At 41.1% G+C, this 21400-nt stretch overlaps 2 protein-coding genes across 5 annotated transcripts in view; one reads left to right on the top strand and one right to left on the bottom strand.

Annotated features, from left to right (window-relative positions):
- The window catches only part of LOC126400948 (interferon-inducible GTPase 5-like), a 6372-nt gene extending 4063 nt beyond the window's left edge, over positions 1-2309 (top strand). The window contains exon 5 of the mRNA XM_050061958.1: positions 1078-2309. Coding sequence (XP_049917915.1) covers positions 1078-1727 — 650 coding nt within the window. The 3' untranslated portion in view covers positions 1728-2309. The remainder of the gene's footprint in view (positions 1-1077) is intronic.
- A 667-nt stretch (positions 2310-2976) lies between these two features.
- daam2 (dishevelled associated activator of morphogenesis 2) overlaps positions 2977-21400 on the bottom strand; it is a 117192-nt gene continuing 98768 nt past the window's right edge. For 3 of the 4 annotated variants that reach the window (XR_007571023.1, XR_007571025.1, XR_007571024.1), the window contains 7 exons: positions 19482-19650; positions 18598-18705; positions 17388-17448; positions 15995-16126; positions 8886-9056; positions 3509-8231; positions 2977-3376 (listed from right to left, as the gene is read on the bottom strand). Coding sequence is in view for 1 of the 4 variants with exons in the window: in XM_050061948.1 (XP_049917905.1) it covers positions 8019-8231; positions 8886-9056; positions 15995-16126; positions 17388-17448; positions 18598-18705; positions 19482-19650 (854 nt within the window). In the remaining 3 variants the exon portion in view is untranslated. Of the gene's footprint in view, positions 3377-3500; positions 8232-8885; positions 9057-15994; positions 16127-17387; positions 17449-18597; positions 18706-19481; positions 19651-21400 lie in introns of those variants that run through there. The other variant, XM_050061948.1, reaches the window with a different exon arrangement.

The following is a 21400-nucleotide window of genomic DNA, read 5'->3' as shown; positions in this document are numbered from 1 at the left end:
CGACATACGGGGCATGAGATATGCCCATTCAAAGTTTGCAATTGAATCGGTTGCTATAGCGCCCCCCTTTGGCCAATTGATGTAATATTGCTTCATTTGCATCCTCCCATGACCCTCTACCACTGTGCCAAATTTCACATGGATTGACCAAGTCAGTGAGGAGAAAAACGTGGAACAGACACACACAGACAGACAGAGTTTTCATCATTATATAGAAAGATAAGGTGGGAGGTCTTGTGTGATGTGAACATGTGGGGGTGCTGTAGGTGTATCAGGCTGTATTTATTCTCATGTGGCAGCAGAGCAAGAAGTTGATTAAAAGTTGCTAACACAGTGCACAGTTTGTCTCATGGTATAAACTTAAAATACACGACAGGACAAACTGACCTGCACAGAAAATCATGACTGATGAGACACTGTTATCCTTTGCACTCATCATTTAGGCTCATAGATCAGACTGATGTTTTTGTATTAAATGCTGATGTTGTTATATTAAAATTTTGCAAAGACAAGCTTCAACATCATCAGTGAATCATGAAGTCCAATGAATCAGATATACACGCAGTACTAAGAATGTTAGTTGCTGTGACGTTTAACTTTCTGAATTATTTTAGATTTTTGTTGAACTGATTTATTTGATGGATAAAATATATTTTGCAAATATAAACAACATATTGTATTAATGAGCTGTTCTCATAGACATGTATTACTGTCTAAAAAAGTCGTAAGTTTTTCTCAAGCCTGTACAGATGATACAGTGAAAGAATAGTCTCTCAAGTCTTGTGTCACTTTATTTTCACAGACACCTTTATAAACAGTTTATAATATATACATTTTTTAAATCACAAAGTAACATTATTAAACAGTTCTGCTAATGTATTTGCAATATCTGAGAAAATGTAAGCACACATTAAAACTTCAAATCACAGACTGTCATTAATACCACTCTGCTGCCTCTCTTGATTGTTTTTAAATTGAGATTTTATATAAATGCTAATAAAGTGAAAAAGGGATTTGGAGGAGGTGAGTTCAGAAGTGAGTTAAAAAAATAAATCATTTGTTCCCTTTGTCACACAGGTCTTCAAAGAGAAGGTGTTGAGTCACCTCAAGTCTTCCTGGTGTCCAGCTTTCATCGCCACCTGTATGACTTCCCTCTCTTAGGGGACACCTTTGAGAGAGAACTTTCTGCACACAAGAAGCATGCTCTGCTGCTGGCCATGTCCAACATCAGCCTGGAGGTCATCGACAAGAAGAAAAAGGCTTACCAGTCCAAAATAAAATACTATGCTTTGCTTAGTGCAGGTGGAGCAGCTGTACCAGTTCCTGGGATTTCTGTTGCAGTTGATGTGGATGTGTTGGTTTCTGTTGTTACACAATATGTAAATGGGTTTGGGCTTGACGTCCTGTCTTTACAGAGACTTGCTGACAGTACACATGTGCCATATGATGAACTGACTGCCATCATAGTTTCACCACTGGCTGCAGTTAAAATAACCCCTGATCTTGTGTTGAAGGTGCTTTCTCAGTGTGCAGACCCAGCTGTATTAAGGACATCAGAGGAAGGGTTCAGATTTACTCCAGTATTTGGAATCCCTGCAGCAATGAGTCTCTCTTTTATCTGCACCTACAGAGCTCTCAATACTTTACTCGACATGCTTGCTGAGGATGCACAGAGGGTGTTTAAAAAGGCATGGGTTTGGACACCTCAGTGTGATTTTGTGAGGTGAATGGCAGTGACATTTAATGTCACATTAAAAACTGCAGAGAAAGAGCTTTTGGATTTTTCTTTTAATAAACTGCATTGTTTTTAATAAGCACTGTATTCAAGTCACAATATTGTATTCTAGCTGCACATTTTAGCAACCATGCATCACAGGTTTTGCAGTTGATCACTCCATCAGTGGCTCCTGTATAAATGTTATTTGCTCATATAAAAGCAAATATTAATAGAAAATGTCCCATAGCTTGTACGCACATTAAAACACGCCTCTTTATCCTTTTAAAACAGGAAAGTCACGATAACACTGAATAATTCATAATACGTTTTTAATTATTTTCTGGTTTGTTACGATTTTTAATTATTTATATATGTGTCATGAATATTAGAAACACTGCTGTCTTCTCTGATTGTTTTTATGTTAAGAAGTTCTTGATGTGTGTTATTGTGTCTCGTTGATGCCTGGAGATGGTGTAATGAGAGTTTGCTGCCCTCCAGTGGTCACTGGGAGGAACTACAACACAACATCCTTTAAAGAAAATCATTGACTGAAGCTGCAATCCCATTATTAAATATTTTCTTAATAAATCAATCTATTGGTCTTTTTTGTTCGTCTTTATGCCTTCACACAGCGCTAGCCGAGGCTGAAGGCATTGTGTTTTTAGGTTAACCAATCATTTGTATGATCGTCTGTCCCATTCTGATGAGCGCAGTATGTTAAGAACACCTTGAGGGAATTTCTCCAAATTTGACACACACGTGCCCTTGGACTCAAAAAATAAACTGATGAGAATTTGGTGGTCAAAGGTCAAGATCAGTGTGACCTCACAAAACATGTTTTAGACCATGACTCACAAAATCTCACACAAATGTCAAATAGGAAAAACATGATGAAGTGATGACATTTTATACCCAAAAGGTCAAAAGTCAACTTCACTGTGATGTCATAATGTTCTGCAGAGACACTTTTCTGTTTGGCTTTTTTCTCAACATATTACAAACCATCACTTTATCAAAGTTGTCGTTGATTATAGACCACAGGATCCAACTTTGGAGCATGAGACATATTTTAACAGTGTTAGCATGTAGAAATCATTCTCTCATCCTGCATCAGCACACACCACTGAGTTCCTTCTGTGTCAGTACACCTACGACCCAAACATTCATCTCAATACCTGATTGTGAAGAAAAGAACACAATCAGTTGTAAGGGACAAAAGTTTATTAGAAAAGAACACAATCAGTTGTAAGGGACAAAAGTTTATTGTAACCCTACAAAAGACACAGGGTGAGAAAAAAATACAAAACAAAAATAAAATTATAGAAATGAAAAAAAAAAGATTCTCATTCTTATACAAGTCTCAAAACTATCCATCATACACGGACCACAGTTTAATTATTCATATTCATATTTTTAATATAACATTTTGTTGTAATGCTGTGTGTACATACAAAATATAGCAAACTAAATAAGGCAAATAAATAGAGGTACAATTTACAGGAAAATGGAACATTCCTCAATGTTTTAATCTTTTTTCAATCTTATCTCAAACATCAAGAATGGTGTACAAAATCCTTTTTTTTCCAACTGTACATCTTTCGGTGGAGGATTTTTTTTTTTCCAACCATAAAAAATACTGACTCCTCACAATTATACAACCTCTAAAACTGGGTGCAACTTTTTCTCAGGCAGTACAAATTGTTGTCTAACTACTACTAGAGAAGGTAAATAAGAACCTCAAGTGGGCCAGCATGAAGATCAAGCCTAGTAAATCTANCACAATTATACAACCTCTAAAACTGGGTGCAACTTTTTCTCAGGCAGTACAAATTGTTGTGTAACAGGTGCGTTCCATATTGCAAACAATTTTCTATTAAAGTCAACACATCACGCTTTGTGCACCCTTCTTTAGGCATGCAGGTCGACGTCAAGTGTATGATTTGACAGAAATGTGGTGGTGTGAGAAACATTCCCCCCATTTTTGTCTTTTACACCAAGGCAGGTGACACAGACAGGTGAGAATTTCAAACTCAGTACACTCCTGATGCGCATGAGTGTCCCCTCTTTCTGTCTGCGTCCCTGTAAATCCCATCTCTGCCATCAAACAGACTGTTAATGTGTTTCCAGCGGCCCAGCCGGAGTCTCAACCTCACTTGCCCTATTTCTCTCTTTCTCCTTCACACCGTGTTTTTTGCACCACTCTTTCGTTGCACCCTTCTCATTTCTAGAGGGATCTAAGCCCCCAAAACGGCGCTGCAAATGGAAATGTCCCATAATAAAAGTGCATTGAACAAGCTACTAATTTCATTCCTCTGATTTCCATCTGTACACTCCAAAAATCAGCCAGTCAATGGCCAAATAAACATCCAAACATGTAACAATATAAACGTGTAATAATACTGACAATGTTGCAATACCCCCTCAGTAAATAGTCTGCACTACAATATGGGTTAAAGCTCTGGATTAAGAGTTTAAAGGGTCTGCCAAAGTCTGATATACTAACTCTGATTAACTTGAAAGACAAAGGAGCAGAGGTTAGGAAATCAAATAGCTCAAATATACATGAGATGCTGGTTAAAGAATTAGGCAATCATACGTCATTTACCCCCTTAAGATTTAGAACTTCTCTGATTAATCAAAGTGTCTGAACATTTTAATCTGTTTGGTTTACCGGTTAATCTCTAAAGTGTGGGACATGAGAACTCAAAGATCCTCTCTGCACTCACATTGTCTTATCAACCTCACATCAGCTTGTCTCTGCTTCAGTTTGAGGAACAATGTATGGACTAAACCCCTGGTAGGATGACTTGTCTCTGTAAGGTGACAGATTATGGATCACTTAAAAGTTTAGGTGAAAAGGAATTTTCTCTGTACAGGTCAAACCTCTCTGATGACATGCCAGCCACACTGAAGCACACCTGTTTGACTTCACATTTGGAGACTTTGAGTTATTGTGCAGAGCTGGGGTCGAGAGCCACATCATGGTAAAGGGACAACTCAACCTAAAATCAGAAATTCATATTTCTTCCTCTTACCTGTTGTGCTGTTTATGTGAACAGCTGAGTGTTGGAGAAATCGAGAGATGTCTGCCATCTAGTTCTATTATATGAGTAAGGCAGACATCTCTATGGCCGATATCTCAAACACTCGGCAACTTGCACCAAGAAAAATAATTTGGATCGATAAATTGCGCAACATATGTATTTTTGATTTGGTGGTGAACTGTCCCTTTAACACTTTGGAAAGCTGCTTTTAACTGCTTGTGAACGAGGCACTCAAAAAAGCACTATCTGAAGCCACAAGATGGCGCCAATTAGTCCAATTCCAACTGTGGGCTGCATTTCATGAGCAAAACACTGTACATATTTGGGAAAGTCACAAGCACTAAAATACATTAAAAGGAATGGTAAACATGTGAAAACAGGGTCAGAGGCACTTCAAGGTGAAAATGAAGCAGAACAGAAAAGCTGGCAAGGTGAGGGAACAATCAGGGGTAGCCATTACCACTGTAGTAATTACATACAATAGTGGGATCGTAAATTAAATATGAACTGATGTCCAATAATCCAACATTGGAAATGTCTTTTTCTTGTGTTTTGTAACACCACAGTTCACACACCAAGTGCTCACTGAGTCAAGTGCAGAGGGAAAACGTCTCAAGTTTAATGCGAGAAAAGGAAAAACTGTGACTGTTAATCACTTAACTCTTACACCTTACAAACTGAACGAGGGGCTGGTGTGCAAATCTTCTGGCCTGTCTACATAAAACGGATGCATGCTAAAACATGAAGCCTTAGCTAAACATGCACAAATAGGCCAACAGGAAGATCAAACACAACATGTGTCCATTTGCTTCGAAAAAGACCAATTTCCCTACTGTACTGCTCACATGTAGCTCTATACTGTACTTCAGTAGCCATGCGGTGCAGATGGAATGATTTAAATGGGTTATCTAACAAAAAGAGGGATGATTACCAGGATATTTCATATGTTCTTCATGTGCATGTTACCCTCTACCTGCTTATGTGAAGATATATATTCATATGTAGCATATGATTCTCGTTTTTAAATCGATCCACGCTTTCATTTGACATCCCAAAATTCTTCCTCATCCTCCTTAAAATTGACCAGGAGCGGCTCCTTTCACAGTGGAGCCCCCCCTCCCAAGATTAAAGCCCTCTCTGTGGGCACACTTCTTCCTGTGGCAAGCCACCCTGCACTTTATGTCCATCTTGATATAAATGTCGTACTGAGGCGAGCCCATACTTTACACTGCAGCCTTTGTCATGCCTACTGCTAAGGTTTTAGAAATGCATATACATAAATAAAAAATATATACTGAATTGAATATTTCAAAAACTTAAAAGAAAAATGACCAAGGTTGGCTTCAGTATGTGGGTCTGACTCTTGTTTGGCAACAGGTTGCGCATAGTAACAGGGTCTAGTAATATCTCAAATGTTGAGAGAAGCTGGAAGGAAAGATGAAGGGAAGGACTGTTTTCTCTGTTGCTCCACTATATTTCATTTTCTACACGCTCTAAGTGCTTTGTTGTACCCTGACTTTGCAATAACACTCAGTAGACAGTGTGGTCTGATATTACAACGGCAACTGAACTAAAAACAGAGAAATACTGTATGATGAGACTGAATCTTGGTCACAGAGGAATCAAGCACTAGTTTTTACCTCAAGAAATCTTCATCTGGGCTGCTGGCTCTGTCTTGAGACCACATGTATTAGCACCAGTGGAACCGATCCTACGGATACTATGGATGAGAGTCACTAAAGGGCCCAATGAGAACTGCTACACAGCATCCTTTTGGCCGCTACTGTGAGTCCACATGGTCTGCATTTTAGCTGCAGCTGGGAGAGCAGGGAGAACACCGTGAACTAACTGCAGATTTGAATTCATATATGGCGTTCCTCTATTATCATTGTTATAGATAAGGGGTCATTTAAGTGCAGAGAGGAGTTTTTCCAGAGGACACTGTAGATCGGCTTGTGGAGTGTAAAGTTGGTCAGAAAAGCTACAGTGCAAACAAGACGTACAGGTGTGAAAAGGACAAGCAATTACCTTTTTTTTTTTTTTTTTTTTTTTACATAAAGCGCAAAATGTATAGAAATTCACTTTAACAGCAATGTGAACTTGCAACACCAACAAATAATGCATCGCGTGTACAAAACCCCAAAATGCCATGAAAACATAAAAAAACCTCTACATCTTTGCAATTAGCTTGTCTGCATCTAAATATAAATATATATCAACGCCTAATTGCAGTATGTTTTGTATTAATACATTTACATTTGTTTTCTCTTTGCTTTGGCACTGGTTGATGCCAGAACAATGTTGTAACCATTGAAGAATGGAGGTGAGGCTTGACCCTTGTGGCACAGTCATCATTTTGTCAGGTGGATCAAACTGAGAAGTTGTTTTTTCCTTGAGAAGAGTTGTATCCTCTGAAACTGCAGCTCGGGGTGTGCATGAGTCCTCCCTGGGAATGCTTTGTGCTGGAGGAGGCCGTTGGGATGTAGCGATAACCCCCCTGTTGTGTATCCTTCCTCACTCTCCCTGAAGCCTACAAAGCATTCTGGGATTCGCCGTCTGCACGCCCCTCTTTCCAGTAAAGGAAGTTCATGAATACCCATCTATTCTGTGGCTGAAAAGTCTCTTTTCTGGGGGACCCTTGAAGCAACCATGACTGTGGAGGTTATGGCTTAGTTCCCCCATCCCACCTTCTTTTTCAGTTTTTTCAAAGTCCTTTTTCCAATCCTTTCTCTTGGCCTCGAGTCTATGTACAGTGTGACTGGCTGATCCCAAAGTCCTGTGTGTTTAAGAGCCAGATAGCAAAAAGATAGGACTGCTTCAGCACCAAGGAACTTACAGAAAAAGAGCGAAGGGTTTGTGAGGATAAAAAGAGCTGTGAAAAACGGGGTGAAAAAGAACTGGAAGCTTGAGCACAGTGTTAAAAGGATATGGTCAAAAGATATGGGATAATGTGTCACAGTGGTCTGTCCATCCATTCATAGATCCCAATTGTCCTTTTGTCCAGCTCAGGTGATCATACGACGCCCAGGACAGACAGGTTGGGAATAGCTTTATAAGAACAATCAGAGGAGGGTGTTGCATCCTTCAAAACGGCGTGGCTGTCCATACATGTCGCTACATGTCCAGTCCAGCCGTTATTTACATCCTCTCCAATGTCAATGGTCACTGTCCAAGGACCTGGACTAAAGGTGTTAAAGAGATCTACACCACGGCAGAATTTAAGTGTCTAGTATTTTTTTTTCCTTCCTTTTCCTATCTTAGTAGTTGACCTTGGTGACAGCTCGTTCGCGGCCCCCACCTTCGACCAGCTGGTTGACGGAGCGCTTGCGGTTGCGCTTGAATTTATTCAGGTCCTTGTCGAAGACCTCGCCGGAACGCAGTGCTGACACCAGGTCGTCGAACTCCCCACCGACCTCCTCTGAGGCCCCGCTCTTCTTCGCCCGCCGTTCACGTTCTCTCTGCTCCTTGAGCTGGAAATGGAGACAGGAAGTTAGGGGACAAAGACTCTTAGCACTTAACAGCTGCTTCAAAGGAGCTGTATGTGACATTCAGAGATTTAATACAGCAGCAAACCACTATTTGCTATGCAAAGATATAGTCAAGTAAAAGCATCTTGAGCAGAGAATGAAGTCACGCTGTCTATGTGTTTTGCTATCCGAGCTTCTCGGTTTTTTGTTGTGGTCAACAGTCTGTGCATGCATGTTAATGCATGTGAGTCCCTATGTGTGTACCCCATTGGCTAACTAATCGCCACCACTTTGCACTGTGCTCGTACAGTTACCGCTAAAAACACCGTCCCTCCGTGTTGGAATGCCGCTGTTGTACCCAAACCCACCCTCCTGTCCACCGCACCAATGGCTTTGTTAACACTGTTGCTAGCACTGTTCAAGCTGTTAGCACTGTTCACACTGTTAGCACTGCTAGCTGTTAGCCACTGGCTCAACAACCTCCATGTTGAGAGCCTTGTGCAGACAATCCAGGCTCAGACTCTGAATCATAGATGCTCTGAATGTCACACTGAGCTTCTCTAAACACTTCAAATTTTAAATTAGAAGGTATTTGTTGGTGACAGGCAGGAAATAAAACAAAGGAAAAGTTTTTTTGTTGCAGGTTTATTGTCTCACCATGGCCTCCATTCGTGCCCTCCTCTCCTCCTCATCTTTACGTCGCTGCATGTTCTCCAGGTCTTGCCGTGCTTCGCTGAACGACTGCAGGAAGGTGTCAAAGATCCCGAAGAACTCATCGGGTTGCATCCTTCCTTCCTCCTCCCCAAAGTGCTTCAGAGATTTGGCAAACTGCACGGAGATAACCATGTATGTAATTTTCACATTTTGATAGGAAGTGACTCAAGAGCTGGTCTGGTAGATAAATACTGACAAAACTGATAAACACACCAAGACAACATACTGCATTGCATGTACTGTATTCTCTGCTATGGCCCAGATCTCTCATAGTTTGCTCTTGTAGTGAAAGGCACACGTGAGCCTGCATACGCATGCCTTTGCTCGGATTCATCTGCTGGTTTGCATGCTTGATGTTCTTCTAAAACAGCAGGAGCACTCTTTCTCTCTCTCTCTCTCTCTCTCTCACTCACACACACACACACACACACACACACACGCACACACACACACACGGTGGGAGAATGACTGCATGATTTGACCACCGTATGTCCACCCTGTTCAGTCCAAGCTGTCCAGTGCTGTGTGCCAGGACGATGCCTGCAGCCAAACCTAGTCTACATTCCCACACACACACACACACACACACACACACCCAGCTTTGAACTGCAGTATAGAGCAGAAAACACAGCAAGGCCCAGCTGACATCCTTAAACATAATCTGATACTTACAGTACAATGTTATTGCTACATAGAGGTCAGATTTCGTAGTTTGTAAAAACCACATTGACTCAGTATCTTGTAAAACTTCACACCAGGACAGCGCCACAATTCAGTACATGTGGCTACACAGTTTTGGCAAAACTATAATACAGGAAAATGATCATGAATCCTAATTATATTCTTTCAACTTGACATCACCCAACTTCACTCAAGATCTCTAAAAGAGGTCCTGAGTTTGGCCCTTTTTTAGCTCATACATGTTCCACTGTAGAGCTCCAATCAAACTTTGTTGCTGCTTGCTGCAGCTGAAAATGAAGTTGATGAGAGCGGAGTTTGCGGGGCTGTAAAACCAAAATGATGATCCAAAACAGACTTCAAAGTCAGTATGCAGAGCTGAGAGAAACTGCCGAGTTGGGTGATCATTCTCTGTGGGTTCTTCTCTTAAAGTGACCCCTTTCACGACACACATACTCATCTGTTACAATCTTTATATAAAAATATTGATAAGTGCAGCTTTAAAGTATCAAAAGTAAAAGGGTTTATTGTGTAGAATGGCAGTTTTTTCCCTCCTTTTCTACAGTGAAGCAGTAATGTCTGAGCAGAATTAAAGGTCCAGTGTGCAGGATTTCGAGGGGCATGCTGGCAGAAATGGAATATAGTAAGTATGTTTTCTTTAGTGTCTAATCACCTGAAAATACAAATTAATGTGTTTTCCTTTCCTTCTAATGATCCGTTTATAATTACATAGGGAGGGGGTCTTTGTTTATGGAGATGTTTCTACAGTGGCCCAGAACAGACAAAGCGTTTGCTCCAGATATGGCCATTTCGGATTTGCATTTCAGCATCAGCCACCATAGTTAGAAGATCATCTGTAACAAGCAGCATCGGAGTGACACTGATTTTTAACGGGTCAAATCACTGGGTCTGTTTGATTTGGAGTAGAAGACACCTCTGTGGATACATTCAGCTCCTGCTAAAACCCCCTGAAAGTCTGAATCTTAAGTTATCAGACAAAAAAGATGAGCAGGCGTTAGCAGCTGGTGGACGAGCCACCCGCACCGACATGCCAAACAGTGTCGGACAAACACTGACGTGAAATTGCCTTACTCAAGTGTTTTTACTGGTTTAAATCACCAGTTCCATTGGTTTTGGAGAGGAGGAGACTTCTGCTGATAATTCAGCTCCCAGTGAAAATCTCCTTAAAGTCCAGATCTTTAGTTATCAGAGATAAAAAGTGAGCACACATTAGCCTGTGGTGTGGCATGTGAAACAGCATCGGAGAACCACTAATTTGTAAAATGAAACTGCTTTATTTGAGTGTTTTTACTGGCTTCAATCGCCTGGTCTGTTTGTTTTGAAAAGGAAGAGACCTCATCTCGCAGTGAAAACCTCCTGAACAAGGAACACTAAAGGAATTCTAACCAGGAGAAGTTTCAGCTGGTTGCAATCTGCAATCCTCACTGCTAGATGCCACCAAATCCCCCTAAATCTTACACACTTCACCTTAAAATAAACATATACCTAAGATTTGGATAAATAGTAATGTAAATGTAAAGTACATTAAGTAAAGGAAAATAAGGTTGCATAAAGTACAACTTCCTCATAACGACTATACTGTGTGTGGTTCTAGTGTTGTGATACGAAGGAGTTGGGGCTCGATCTTTTCTGAGGATGCAAAATCATCCTGTCATTATGGGCTGGTCACCATAGCAACCCCCACCATCATCCCTCTCCCTCCTGTAATTATGTGTCTGGTCAAATCTGTTTCCTCTCGTCCCCTTGGGTCTGTGCTAAATGAGTAAACACACACACACGCAGAAATGGAGAATATGAAGTCACACAGATTTAGCTCGTCTCACAAACACACACACGCGGGCGCATGTGCACACACGCACACATTTTTGTACTCTGTTAAAGGCTAATAATCTTTTTGTATTCTTGATAGAGCATTTAATACATCCCTGCTGTTTGTGTTTATTGAATTTGGATTTAAATTTGTTTATCACAGATGTTGATTGACAACACTGTCGAACACTTTGATTTAAAGTTGTTAAAAATTCACAGATTTTTTTTTTTTTTTTTTTTTTTTTTACAGGCTGTTTCAGACTGGCTCTGGTTAACACATCATGGATCTGCTCTTGCTTGGCACCTTTTCCACAACCACTGCTTAAATCCTGCCAATTATACGGAGGTATTGTGACTGCTCTGCATGAGAACTTGCTATGAAAATGCACTCAAGGGAAACCCAATGAACTACACTACATCTATTTACAAACAACATCAGAAACATTTTTTTATCTAATCCAGCACAAAGAACTTGCGCGGGAAGACAGAGACACTCCTCAGAGACTCAATGTGGTCTTATTGCTACTTGTGCTTTTCTCTGATCCCTCACCCTCTTTAAACACTAATACAGAGGAAATGAACCAAGCTTGGCTTTCAATAGTCCCTGAGTTTGTGGCTTGCACTCTGAAACTGACCTCACCTCTCCTCTCCACTATGCCAGTCTGCCAGCGGTGCTGTGCCAACTTATTAAGTGCAGGAAGAAAAGAAGTTGGGTGATGGTGTAACACTTGAGGTATTATGTATTAGCAGCTGGTAGGTTCAATGAAAGTGGGCAAGTGGGAAATAAGTTGTGGAAATTGGTGCTGAGCTAGAAATGACAATATGAACAAAATATTGCCTATGTGCAGAGAAACTACAGGGAAGCCTGCAGAGCTTCACTTAGATTCACCTGTATAAAAGGATCACCATGTTCAGCTGTGTTACACTGCTTTCATCCATTCATTTCCCCACAGCATGGAAAAACAGACCCCAATTGTCAGTTAAAAGCCAGACACTCTGTTGGAGTGAAACTCAAACTCCAGACTTTGAAAAACCCCATAGTGACATTTTGGCATGTTTTTACTCATTTAGTACAACTCACATGTACTTTATACTTCCACAAGCTATTGTCCAGAGTGAAATGTGGTACTGATATCATGTTCTCCACTGGATGAATTGTAATAAGCTTGACTTTACCTCAAACACTATCACTGGGTCAGAATGATAATCTGTACAAACATTTGGTTTACAACCAAATACCTGTAAAAACTAATGACATTAGAAAATAGTGAACATGTTAAACATTATACCTGCTAGACATTGTTGCGAGCAACACATTGTCGCTCCCAAACTGATGCGCTAAGTAGCCCTCTAGCATCACTTATAGATGCTCAGGGATGGCGTGTCATGTTACACTCCTTATACTGCTTGTGCCTTTTCAAAATAAACTTCCATTTTACCGAAAAATGTATAGTTTCCACTCATTAAATGCATACAATCTCTTTTCAAAATAAACTTAGAACACAGACAAAAAAAATGTTTTTTAGGTTTACTTCCTTACTGTACGTTCACACCAACAGGGACCAGAGCTTCCAAAATGGTGGAAGTCATTCATTTTCAATGACAGCCTGGCAACTTGGGCGACTTGGGCGATCTGGTCATCAGCCGTGTGTCTTGGGCGACCAAAGCAACCGGAGCGGTTCGGAGGGGAGTTAAAACTCGTTTAACTTTATGGTAATGAGCTCTGACGCGGATCGGCGGCAACCAATTGGAATGCTGCGGTGCTTCGATGAAGTGGGTACCAAAGAGCAAGCCATGTAACTTTGGTTCCTACAGCACACTTGTTCCGACAATGGATATCGATAAGTTTATTACTTGCGTTTGCGCCCACTCAGTCCTTTATAATGTGTTGCTGTTCGGTTACAGAGACTAAAATAAAAAGAATGAGGTTTGGGACAGCGTTGCGGAGGTAGTTGGTTGGTCTGGTGAGTTTTAAAGTGTGTAATGTTAGTAATAGGGGAGAGAATTGCAGGCTAATGTTGCAACGTAGCATGCAAGTCTTCCTTGCTTGGTTTGAATGGCATGACATAAGTTTTCTGTTTTCATTGACCAAACTTAATTTTCTGTAGGCCAACTATGAGCTTTTTGACTGGACAACAGCAAGCAGCAACTACGCTGCTTTCAAGCCAGTAGTCCGCTTTGCGGCTCCTTTAAATTGACAAGCACGATTGAACGTTCAATGATTCACATGATGAGCGACTAGAGCGACCAAAGCTGCCACAAATATTTTTGACAGTCGTGCTTCTTGGGCGTCTGTGACAGACTTTGCCTCTTTGGAAGCTTCTGGTTTGAACGTACAGTTAGGTTTAGGTGAAAAAAAGCATATGATTACATTTAAGAAAAAACATCATGGGTTAGCTTAAAATGAGTATGTCTGTGACCAATGTAATGTCACATGACATACATCATGTGACATATGTCACTAGAGTGCTATGCTACATACACTAGCACTGCAGGATATGAACAATGATCTCCCACGTGAATATTCGGAGTTTGCTTCAAAAACTGCCGCTGGCTGGAGTGTCTCATACCGACATTAAAGGGCCCCTCGATGCCACTGACCAAGCGTCAGTATTTGACGAGTTGGGAGTGAGACCTGATGTTAGCAACTAGCTGAAACTGCAACTTGCTTCTATCAAATGATCCATCATTATGCCTGCTAATACTGTTTGATAAATCCATGGAGACATCCAAGTAAAACAGGTGTTATTTGGACAACCTGAGCACATATTGGGAATCTAAATGGTTACTTTCTCGCCTGTAAAAATATTAACAAAGTGAAATATTTACAGCCTTTTGCCTGGCTGCAAATCTTTACTGTTCTGCTGTCTGAACAGACACAATGCATTGTGGGGCAGCTGAATATGTCCAGTTAGCTCAAGTCTCATACTCAGAAATTGCCCCTAACATAGCATTCAACTAGGCATTTATCACATACACAAAATCCACATGCTATTCAGTGTGAAGACACCTCAAACTCAATTCTACTTCTTTCTTCGTATGAATAGTATGTTATCGTGTGATTTTTGAACACAGCCATTGTATTTACATTCCCCCTGTAATCAGCACCTGTGGTGATGGAACATCTCAAGAAATTCGCTACTCATCTTTTTTTCTGTTTGAAACTGAGCTGTTTTGTTCTTGTACAGAGACCAGATCTTGTATTGTCTATGAACATGTCGATGTGTGGGTGTGTGGATATATAGCTAAGGATAAACCCAACCAGTCTCTCTGGATAAGAGAAAAACCCCTCCTCCCCTCTGGAAACCTCTGTCCCAATAACCCACATGACCTTGGACAACTGTAATCCTTTGTGATGTATGTAGTAGTGTCTGGTGAGAGTGTGTGTGAGACTCTTTCTCGCAGACACACACATACAAATTTGTTGCCATGGAGCTTTATGAGCCTCACTGGACTGCCTGCTCTGTTTAGTCATTCTCCTCTACCTTCTTAAGACCCAAACGCCAAACACACACCCTCACTTCCATATTTGTATTCCACTGGAAACCTTATGGAGCGTCAGAGAGCCTTGACAAGCACTGAGTTAATGCGTCAGTCTCCCCACTTACCAACCACACACATACACACACAGACACACATGTGTTAGGGAAAGTGTGTTTAGAGTCTGGGCCGGTGAACACAGGTTCTTTTGTTTTGCAGCAGTAACCGGTACTCTGCTCCTCCCGTTTCTTTTCCCATGACGTCCAACCTGGCCCGTTTTCCTTCCAATTTTACTGACCTCCTCCTTGAACAAATAATTAAGTAGAGGGGAGGCCCTAGGTGAAACCCAAGGGCCCCTCCTCTTGTCTTACTCACTGTCTTTCTCAAAATCTGCTGATCCTTTGGAGATTTTTAGCAATTTGGGCATTTAGCATCATTACATCAATTACTTTTGGAAAGAGACAAGCCTTATAATAGAGTGGAATATAATATCCGTGCTAATGTAACCATTGAATGCAGTTTGCAAGATTTAAAAGCTTCCAATGCAACAGAGCAGCCAAGGCCTGCAAATTAAATAACATGTCCACATAAATCTTTTCAACACTGTCGTTCTTTGGGATTCCCCACAGTCCCACTGATATCTTCAGCTTACATACTTCCTACCATGCATCAATACATGAGCCAGTAGGGTTCAAAAGGCCATGTGTCCCAGTTGTACAAATAAGGAGTGTGTGGATTTAAAACACTAACTCAAAGAGACAAACACAAAGAAAGATGAGGGGGGAATCCAGGGTAATCATTCAATGCTGGGTTTCCCCGGTGCTGCTGAAGTCATCACACTGGACTCAGAGGGATGCACAGAGGTTTCATGGTTTCTCCCTTCAGTATTTTGTCTCTCTCCTCCACCCTCCTCTTCTGTCTAACATGAAGGTTTGGCAGTGAGGACTACTAGCACAGGGTGCATTAAAGCCACCCACATGGACATATGGACTTACAGTATTATCCTCTCTCACATTCCCATGCACTGTTTCACTGTGCAGCTGAGTGATTATGCAGTTAGCTACCTTGTCCTTGGCTTCACTCAGCTGGTCCTCCAGTTCAGAGAAGCTGAAGCCAGCCACGGTGATGAAGTCACCGATCACAGCCACAAATTTGTCCCCACGTTCCCTCGTCCTGCCCTGCTGGTAGTGCAGCTCCTGGAGGGGGAAACAGACGAGAGCTGTTTGATTTTCAAAACCAAAATGGCTTAAGTTATGAGATTCTTGTGTGCTTTCACATAATTCGATAAGATGGAGAAATAGAGAAGTTTTTCCTTTATTTTTTTTTTTCAAGTTTCAAAAGCCTTCCGGCCTGGTTTATTTTTTGTTTTTCATCCCACATAGAACATTCACATGACAACCCACAAGAAAGTAACAAAGTAAAAAAACAAAAAACAACAGCACACGGACAAGAAATATAAACAAAAAGGAAAGATTTTTCCTTTAAAGGGGACCTATTATTGCTCATTTTCAGGTTCCTTCTTGTATTTTTGGTTTCTATTACAACATATTTACATGCTTAAATGTTCAGAAAACACTTTATTTTCCTCATGCTGTCTGCGCTGGAACACCTGTATTCACCCTCTGTCTGAAACGCTCTGTTTTAGCGCCTGTCTCTTTAAGCCCCCCTCCAGAAAAAGCCCAGTCTGCTCTGACTGGTCAACATTTTCAGGTCTTCTGCATCTCTGCACTGTCATCTGAGTTAGGGAATGACTGTAATGGAGAATCGCGGCACTTTCTACAGTGAAAAATCACTAATAAAATCTTTTAAACCAAAATCTTCACAAGTCATGTTCCAACAGGAAACTGATCCAAAATCGTGGAGAAATTCGGCCACCAAGATTACATGCTTCCCTGTCGTTAGCATGTAGTAGTATAGGCTACTTAATGCCAACACTTGCAGTAGCGTGCCTGGAGCAGATGACCATATAAAGGAATCTGTCATGAGCTGATGTCCTCTGGTCTCAAAAGTAGAAAAAATCATTTTAGCAGCCTGAGATTTTTGCTCACAGGGATTACTTTTACATGCATTTACCACATTATTTGAAACCTTGGTCATATTTTATATGAACATTAGACATTGTAACATAATATATACAGAGAATATGGGATAGCACTCCATACTAGGTCCCCTTCAAGTCAGTGGCAATGGTTTTAAGGTTTCTCAGTTACAGAAAATAATCGAGATCTCTGTGAAGTGTAATATGCTAATGTGCCTTGATGTGTTTGTGCACATACAGTAAACCCTTGTCTCTGTGTGTGGCTGCAAATGTAAGTTTGCTCTTCCATGTCAGTGTGGAACATTACCAGCATTTAAACACCTCACCCTGCTGTCCATCTCTGCCCTGCTCCAAAACATAATTACAGACAGGAGAAGAACCAATGGGAGGGATCGTGACACAAACACACAACAACTCACCGCCTCTAGTGCCTTTAGTCCACTTTTGATACTGTGCACCTCTTTTTCCAACTCTGCCAAACTAGTGAAAGACAGAAAAAAAAACAGATATGAAAGCAACCCTTGATTATTGTTTTGTACTGCGTTTCCCTACGATCAACAACTTATGTTCTAGTTTATATTTTGAATTTTGTTTTAAAGTAAAAGGCACCAAATCTGGAAAGAAAGCAGAAATTAGAAAGGAACTTCATAAATATACAAATGACCAACTTATGCTATATCCTGCAGTATACAATACTAGTCCATACCCACTGAGTAGTACAGCATACCATGCCATGACTTAGTCATACCAAAAATTAGAAAAAAAACAACATTGGTCCACAGGGGGAGCCACAGCGATCGGTCGCATTTTAGCCATTTTGAAGCATTTTCCTGTTGTTATAGCGCCACCCAGTTGCCATTTAGAGTTAAATTTCTCCAGTCACCTTGAGGCGTCCTGTTCTACATATCTACCAAGTTTAGTAAAAATCCATATGGCGGTTAGGCCTAGATAAGAAATGAGCTCTCTAGCGCCCCCATTTTGTTTGATGGGGTCAATAATGGAGGGGTCCCCTCAGATTATGTGTGGTCATATGCCTACAAAGTTGCGTGGTGATGGGTGAAACCCTTGAGATGTTATACACCTTTATGTGATGAGCCACGCCCTCTGCAATTTTCATTGCCTTATAGAAGCTCAGTTTTAGTAAGTTTTCCAACTTTTGCCAAGAGGGAACTTTAGATATTGGTCCCTAGATTATGTTCACCCAGTTTCATGCAGATCGCTCAAACTTCGTAGGAAGAGATCGATTTGAAGTGTTTTTAAAAAAAATTCAAAATGGCAGAAAATCTATATAACCGGAAGTTATTAGTTCTTGAGGCAATTTGTTCCTCATGAGGAGAGGCATCTCTGTGCAAAGTTTCATGTCTCTACAACATACAGGGCATGAGATATGCCCATTCAAAGTTTGCAATTTAATCAGTTGCTATAGCGCCCCCCTTTGGTCAATTGATGTAATATTGCTTCATTCGCATCCTCCCATGACCCTCTACCACTGTGCCAAATTTCACATGGATTGACCAAGTCAGTGAGGAGAAAAACGTGGAACAGACACACAGACAGAGTTTTCGTCATTATATAGTAAGATGTATAGTATTTTCCTGGAGTATTCACTACAACTACAACAGCACTCACTTGACTTTGGCTGCCTCTGGTACACTGCTGAGGTCGTCCTGGATGTGCATTGTGTCATTGTAGTTCTTCTCAATGATCATGATCAGGTAGTGCAACATGGTGATGTTCCTGGTGAATCACAGGTGGAGACAAAAGGCTGCTGACAAACATAGTCTAGGAAACACTTCATTTCAAATACTTTAATACTTTAAACTCTTGGCTGCTTTTGCACAGTTTAACAACTTTATTTGCAGAGTTATGGCATACTCACTACATGTCTTCACTGGGAATGACATATATTGTCATTTTCAGAGGAAATTGCTTAGATATACCACTATCTGGCATGTTAGTAGTACTTTATCTGTTCTACAACACTATATATGTTTAAAGAATATGCATTTTGATATTGTTGTTGTTTGTCTGGATGTCTAAAAAATTGATGATGGAACATTTTGTTAGCCCAAGTGCTGTATTAAAAATACCAAAATAAAACAAAGATTGTTGTTTCCATGGATTGTGTCACTCCTTTGTGTTTCCTCTCATTTCCATTTGGGATTAACAGTATATACTCTTGTTTTGGCTCTACAGTTCCCATCATGCTTTGGGTGATCAAACAGGAAATGTAAAATTGCAGCAGAGTAAGTGGTTGGCCTTAGTCCGATCTGTTTGCATTTAGACACTTGTAAATTGTGGAAAATCATGCTGCATTAGCTGCTAGCAGTCACTGTTGCACTGCAAAAATGTATGGGCAGAAAACAATCATCTGCATTAACTCTGAAACTGAATTCTATATTTGACGAGTATGATGCAAGATCTAAAGATCTGAGGACTCCATTCAAATGTATGGACATTTATCTGCAACTGACATCGGAAAAACTGAGTGACCATAGTCCCCCCTGGCCCACCTGTCTATGCTGGACTTGGTGTCAGCAATCTTGTTGAGGCTGGAGACCTTGAAGCCGTAGGCGTTGCCTCTCTGGCCCTTGTTCATGAAGTTGCCGAAGGCCAGCACCACCTCCAGAATCTGAGTCAGCCTCTTGCTGCGGACCACCTCCCTGGACGCATTGAGGATGGCTGGAGGAAAATGGAGAGGGAGAAGCAGCTGGAGAGATCATATAGTTGGTGATTGATATGTGTGCACTTTACTTAGTGCATCACTTAACCTTTTACATTATATAATGAACTGGCCCTTTCCCATTCCCTTCCATTCTGTTTCTCTACTCAGCCCCCACGGCCCGAAGGTTCTCATCCTTTCCTTCATTTTAAACATCCTTCATGATGATTGATCAATATTCCCCCGCAACAACTGGGCAGCTCAGTGGGGAAACCCATCAAGTCTCTCCATCCATCCATAAAACAGCAGGGGGAAGGGAATATTCCAAACACAACCCCATGCTGTCCCTTTCTTTCCCCATGAGAGCAGACTAGTCTGGCAAAGTGCAGGTGGTTCCCTCTCTCCACAGAGGAAACCTCAGTGTGAATGTGAAAATCATTAACAAAACCCATATTGTTATTGTTACAGTTCCTTCTGCAGTGATACAGCATGGGAACCATTCTTCTGGCTCTGCTGACAGTGTTCTGCTGGATGCAGAAAGGTCTGGCGGCCCACTGCACTGTCTTATGAAATGCTTCTATTGAACATGCTGGGTGGTCCTGGGAAACATCTAGAGTATATGACGAAGCAACGTGAATAATAAGGACTTTATTGTGGGCATCGATGAACACTGCGATCTGGGAAGCCTTGGCAACAAAGATTCTGGAGGCTTGAATCTATCCAGATTATGAGATTATTCCTGTGATCGCACTTTCTTTCCATTCTTGGCAGCCAGTAGTGCATGTCAGAAAATGCATTATATTTAAGTATAATGGATAGACTGTCTGATGAAGCTGTCAGTCAGCACTGCAAATAAAACACTGCTGGCACAAATAATGTGATGTGCTCATCAGAGCCGAAACAGGCATTTAGGCCAGCGGAGAAGTGTCTTTCAAGTAGTTCTGGCTCAAACAGACACTATGACAGCTTAGTCATGACACACCCATGTGCGCACACATGCACCCACACTAGTCCATGAACCTCACTGGGAGCCTTTGAGTCTTTGAAGTCAGCTGCAGTGTTTCAGAGAGACACTCTCCCCTCTCAACATGGGCCAGCTTTCCAAAACAGCCTCTGTGGTAACCTGGAAACTGGCTTGAGGGGTAAAACTACAGTGGGCCAATATACAGTTGGCCACCCGCTCTCATCAAGCACACAAACACACGTGTCCACACTTAACACATAGAAGGGATTTCACAAGTCATCGTGAAAAACATTGGTCAGAGTGTTCAAAGCTGATGACATTTGCAGTGGCTCAAACTATTTTTTGCTTCTAGGCGTCTACAATTTGAATGTGTTGCCCTGTTCTTTATTTAATTTGATCTTCTGCTGCATTTGGGTTTAACAGTGTTGTGAGAAACAGTTTAAACTACGGCAAAAGTGCACAGTTTTTCCAACAGAGAATGAGACTGATGTCTACTGATATTTCAGCATTTTAAAGCTAGAGCTGCTGTTCCCTGTGTTGTGGTTGGAGTGGAACAGGCACACTCACATGACAATAGTAGGGGCATCAATTTTGCTAATGATCAAATCTCACTAATGTGCACCTCCTCATAAACAGGTGACATTCATCAGCCTGAAACAATTTACTACAAGTTTGTGCAGTTGGGAGAGTTTGGTGAATCACACTTGGAACACTTGTACGAACAAACCTCACAAGAAAATGTGAGAGAGGTTTAGGATAAGAATTCAAAAGTGTTCTTAAATGAGGCCGAATATGTTCATTTCTCC

The sequence above is a fragment of the Epinephelus moara genome, chromosome 14 (genome assembly GCF_006386435.1).
Source record: "Epinephelus moara isolate mb chromosome 14, YSFRI_EMoa_1.0, whole genome shotgun sequence".
NCBI lineage: Eukaryota > Metazoa > Chordata > Actinopteri > Perciformes > Serranidae > Epinephelus > Epinephelus moara.
Note: the sequence above shows the minus strand (reverse complement) of the source record. Positions and strands in the feature narration are given on the sequence as shown.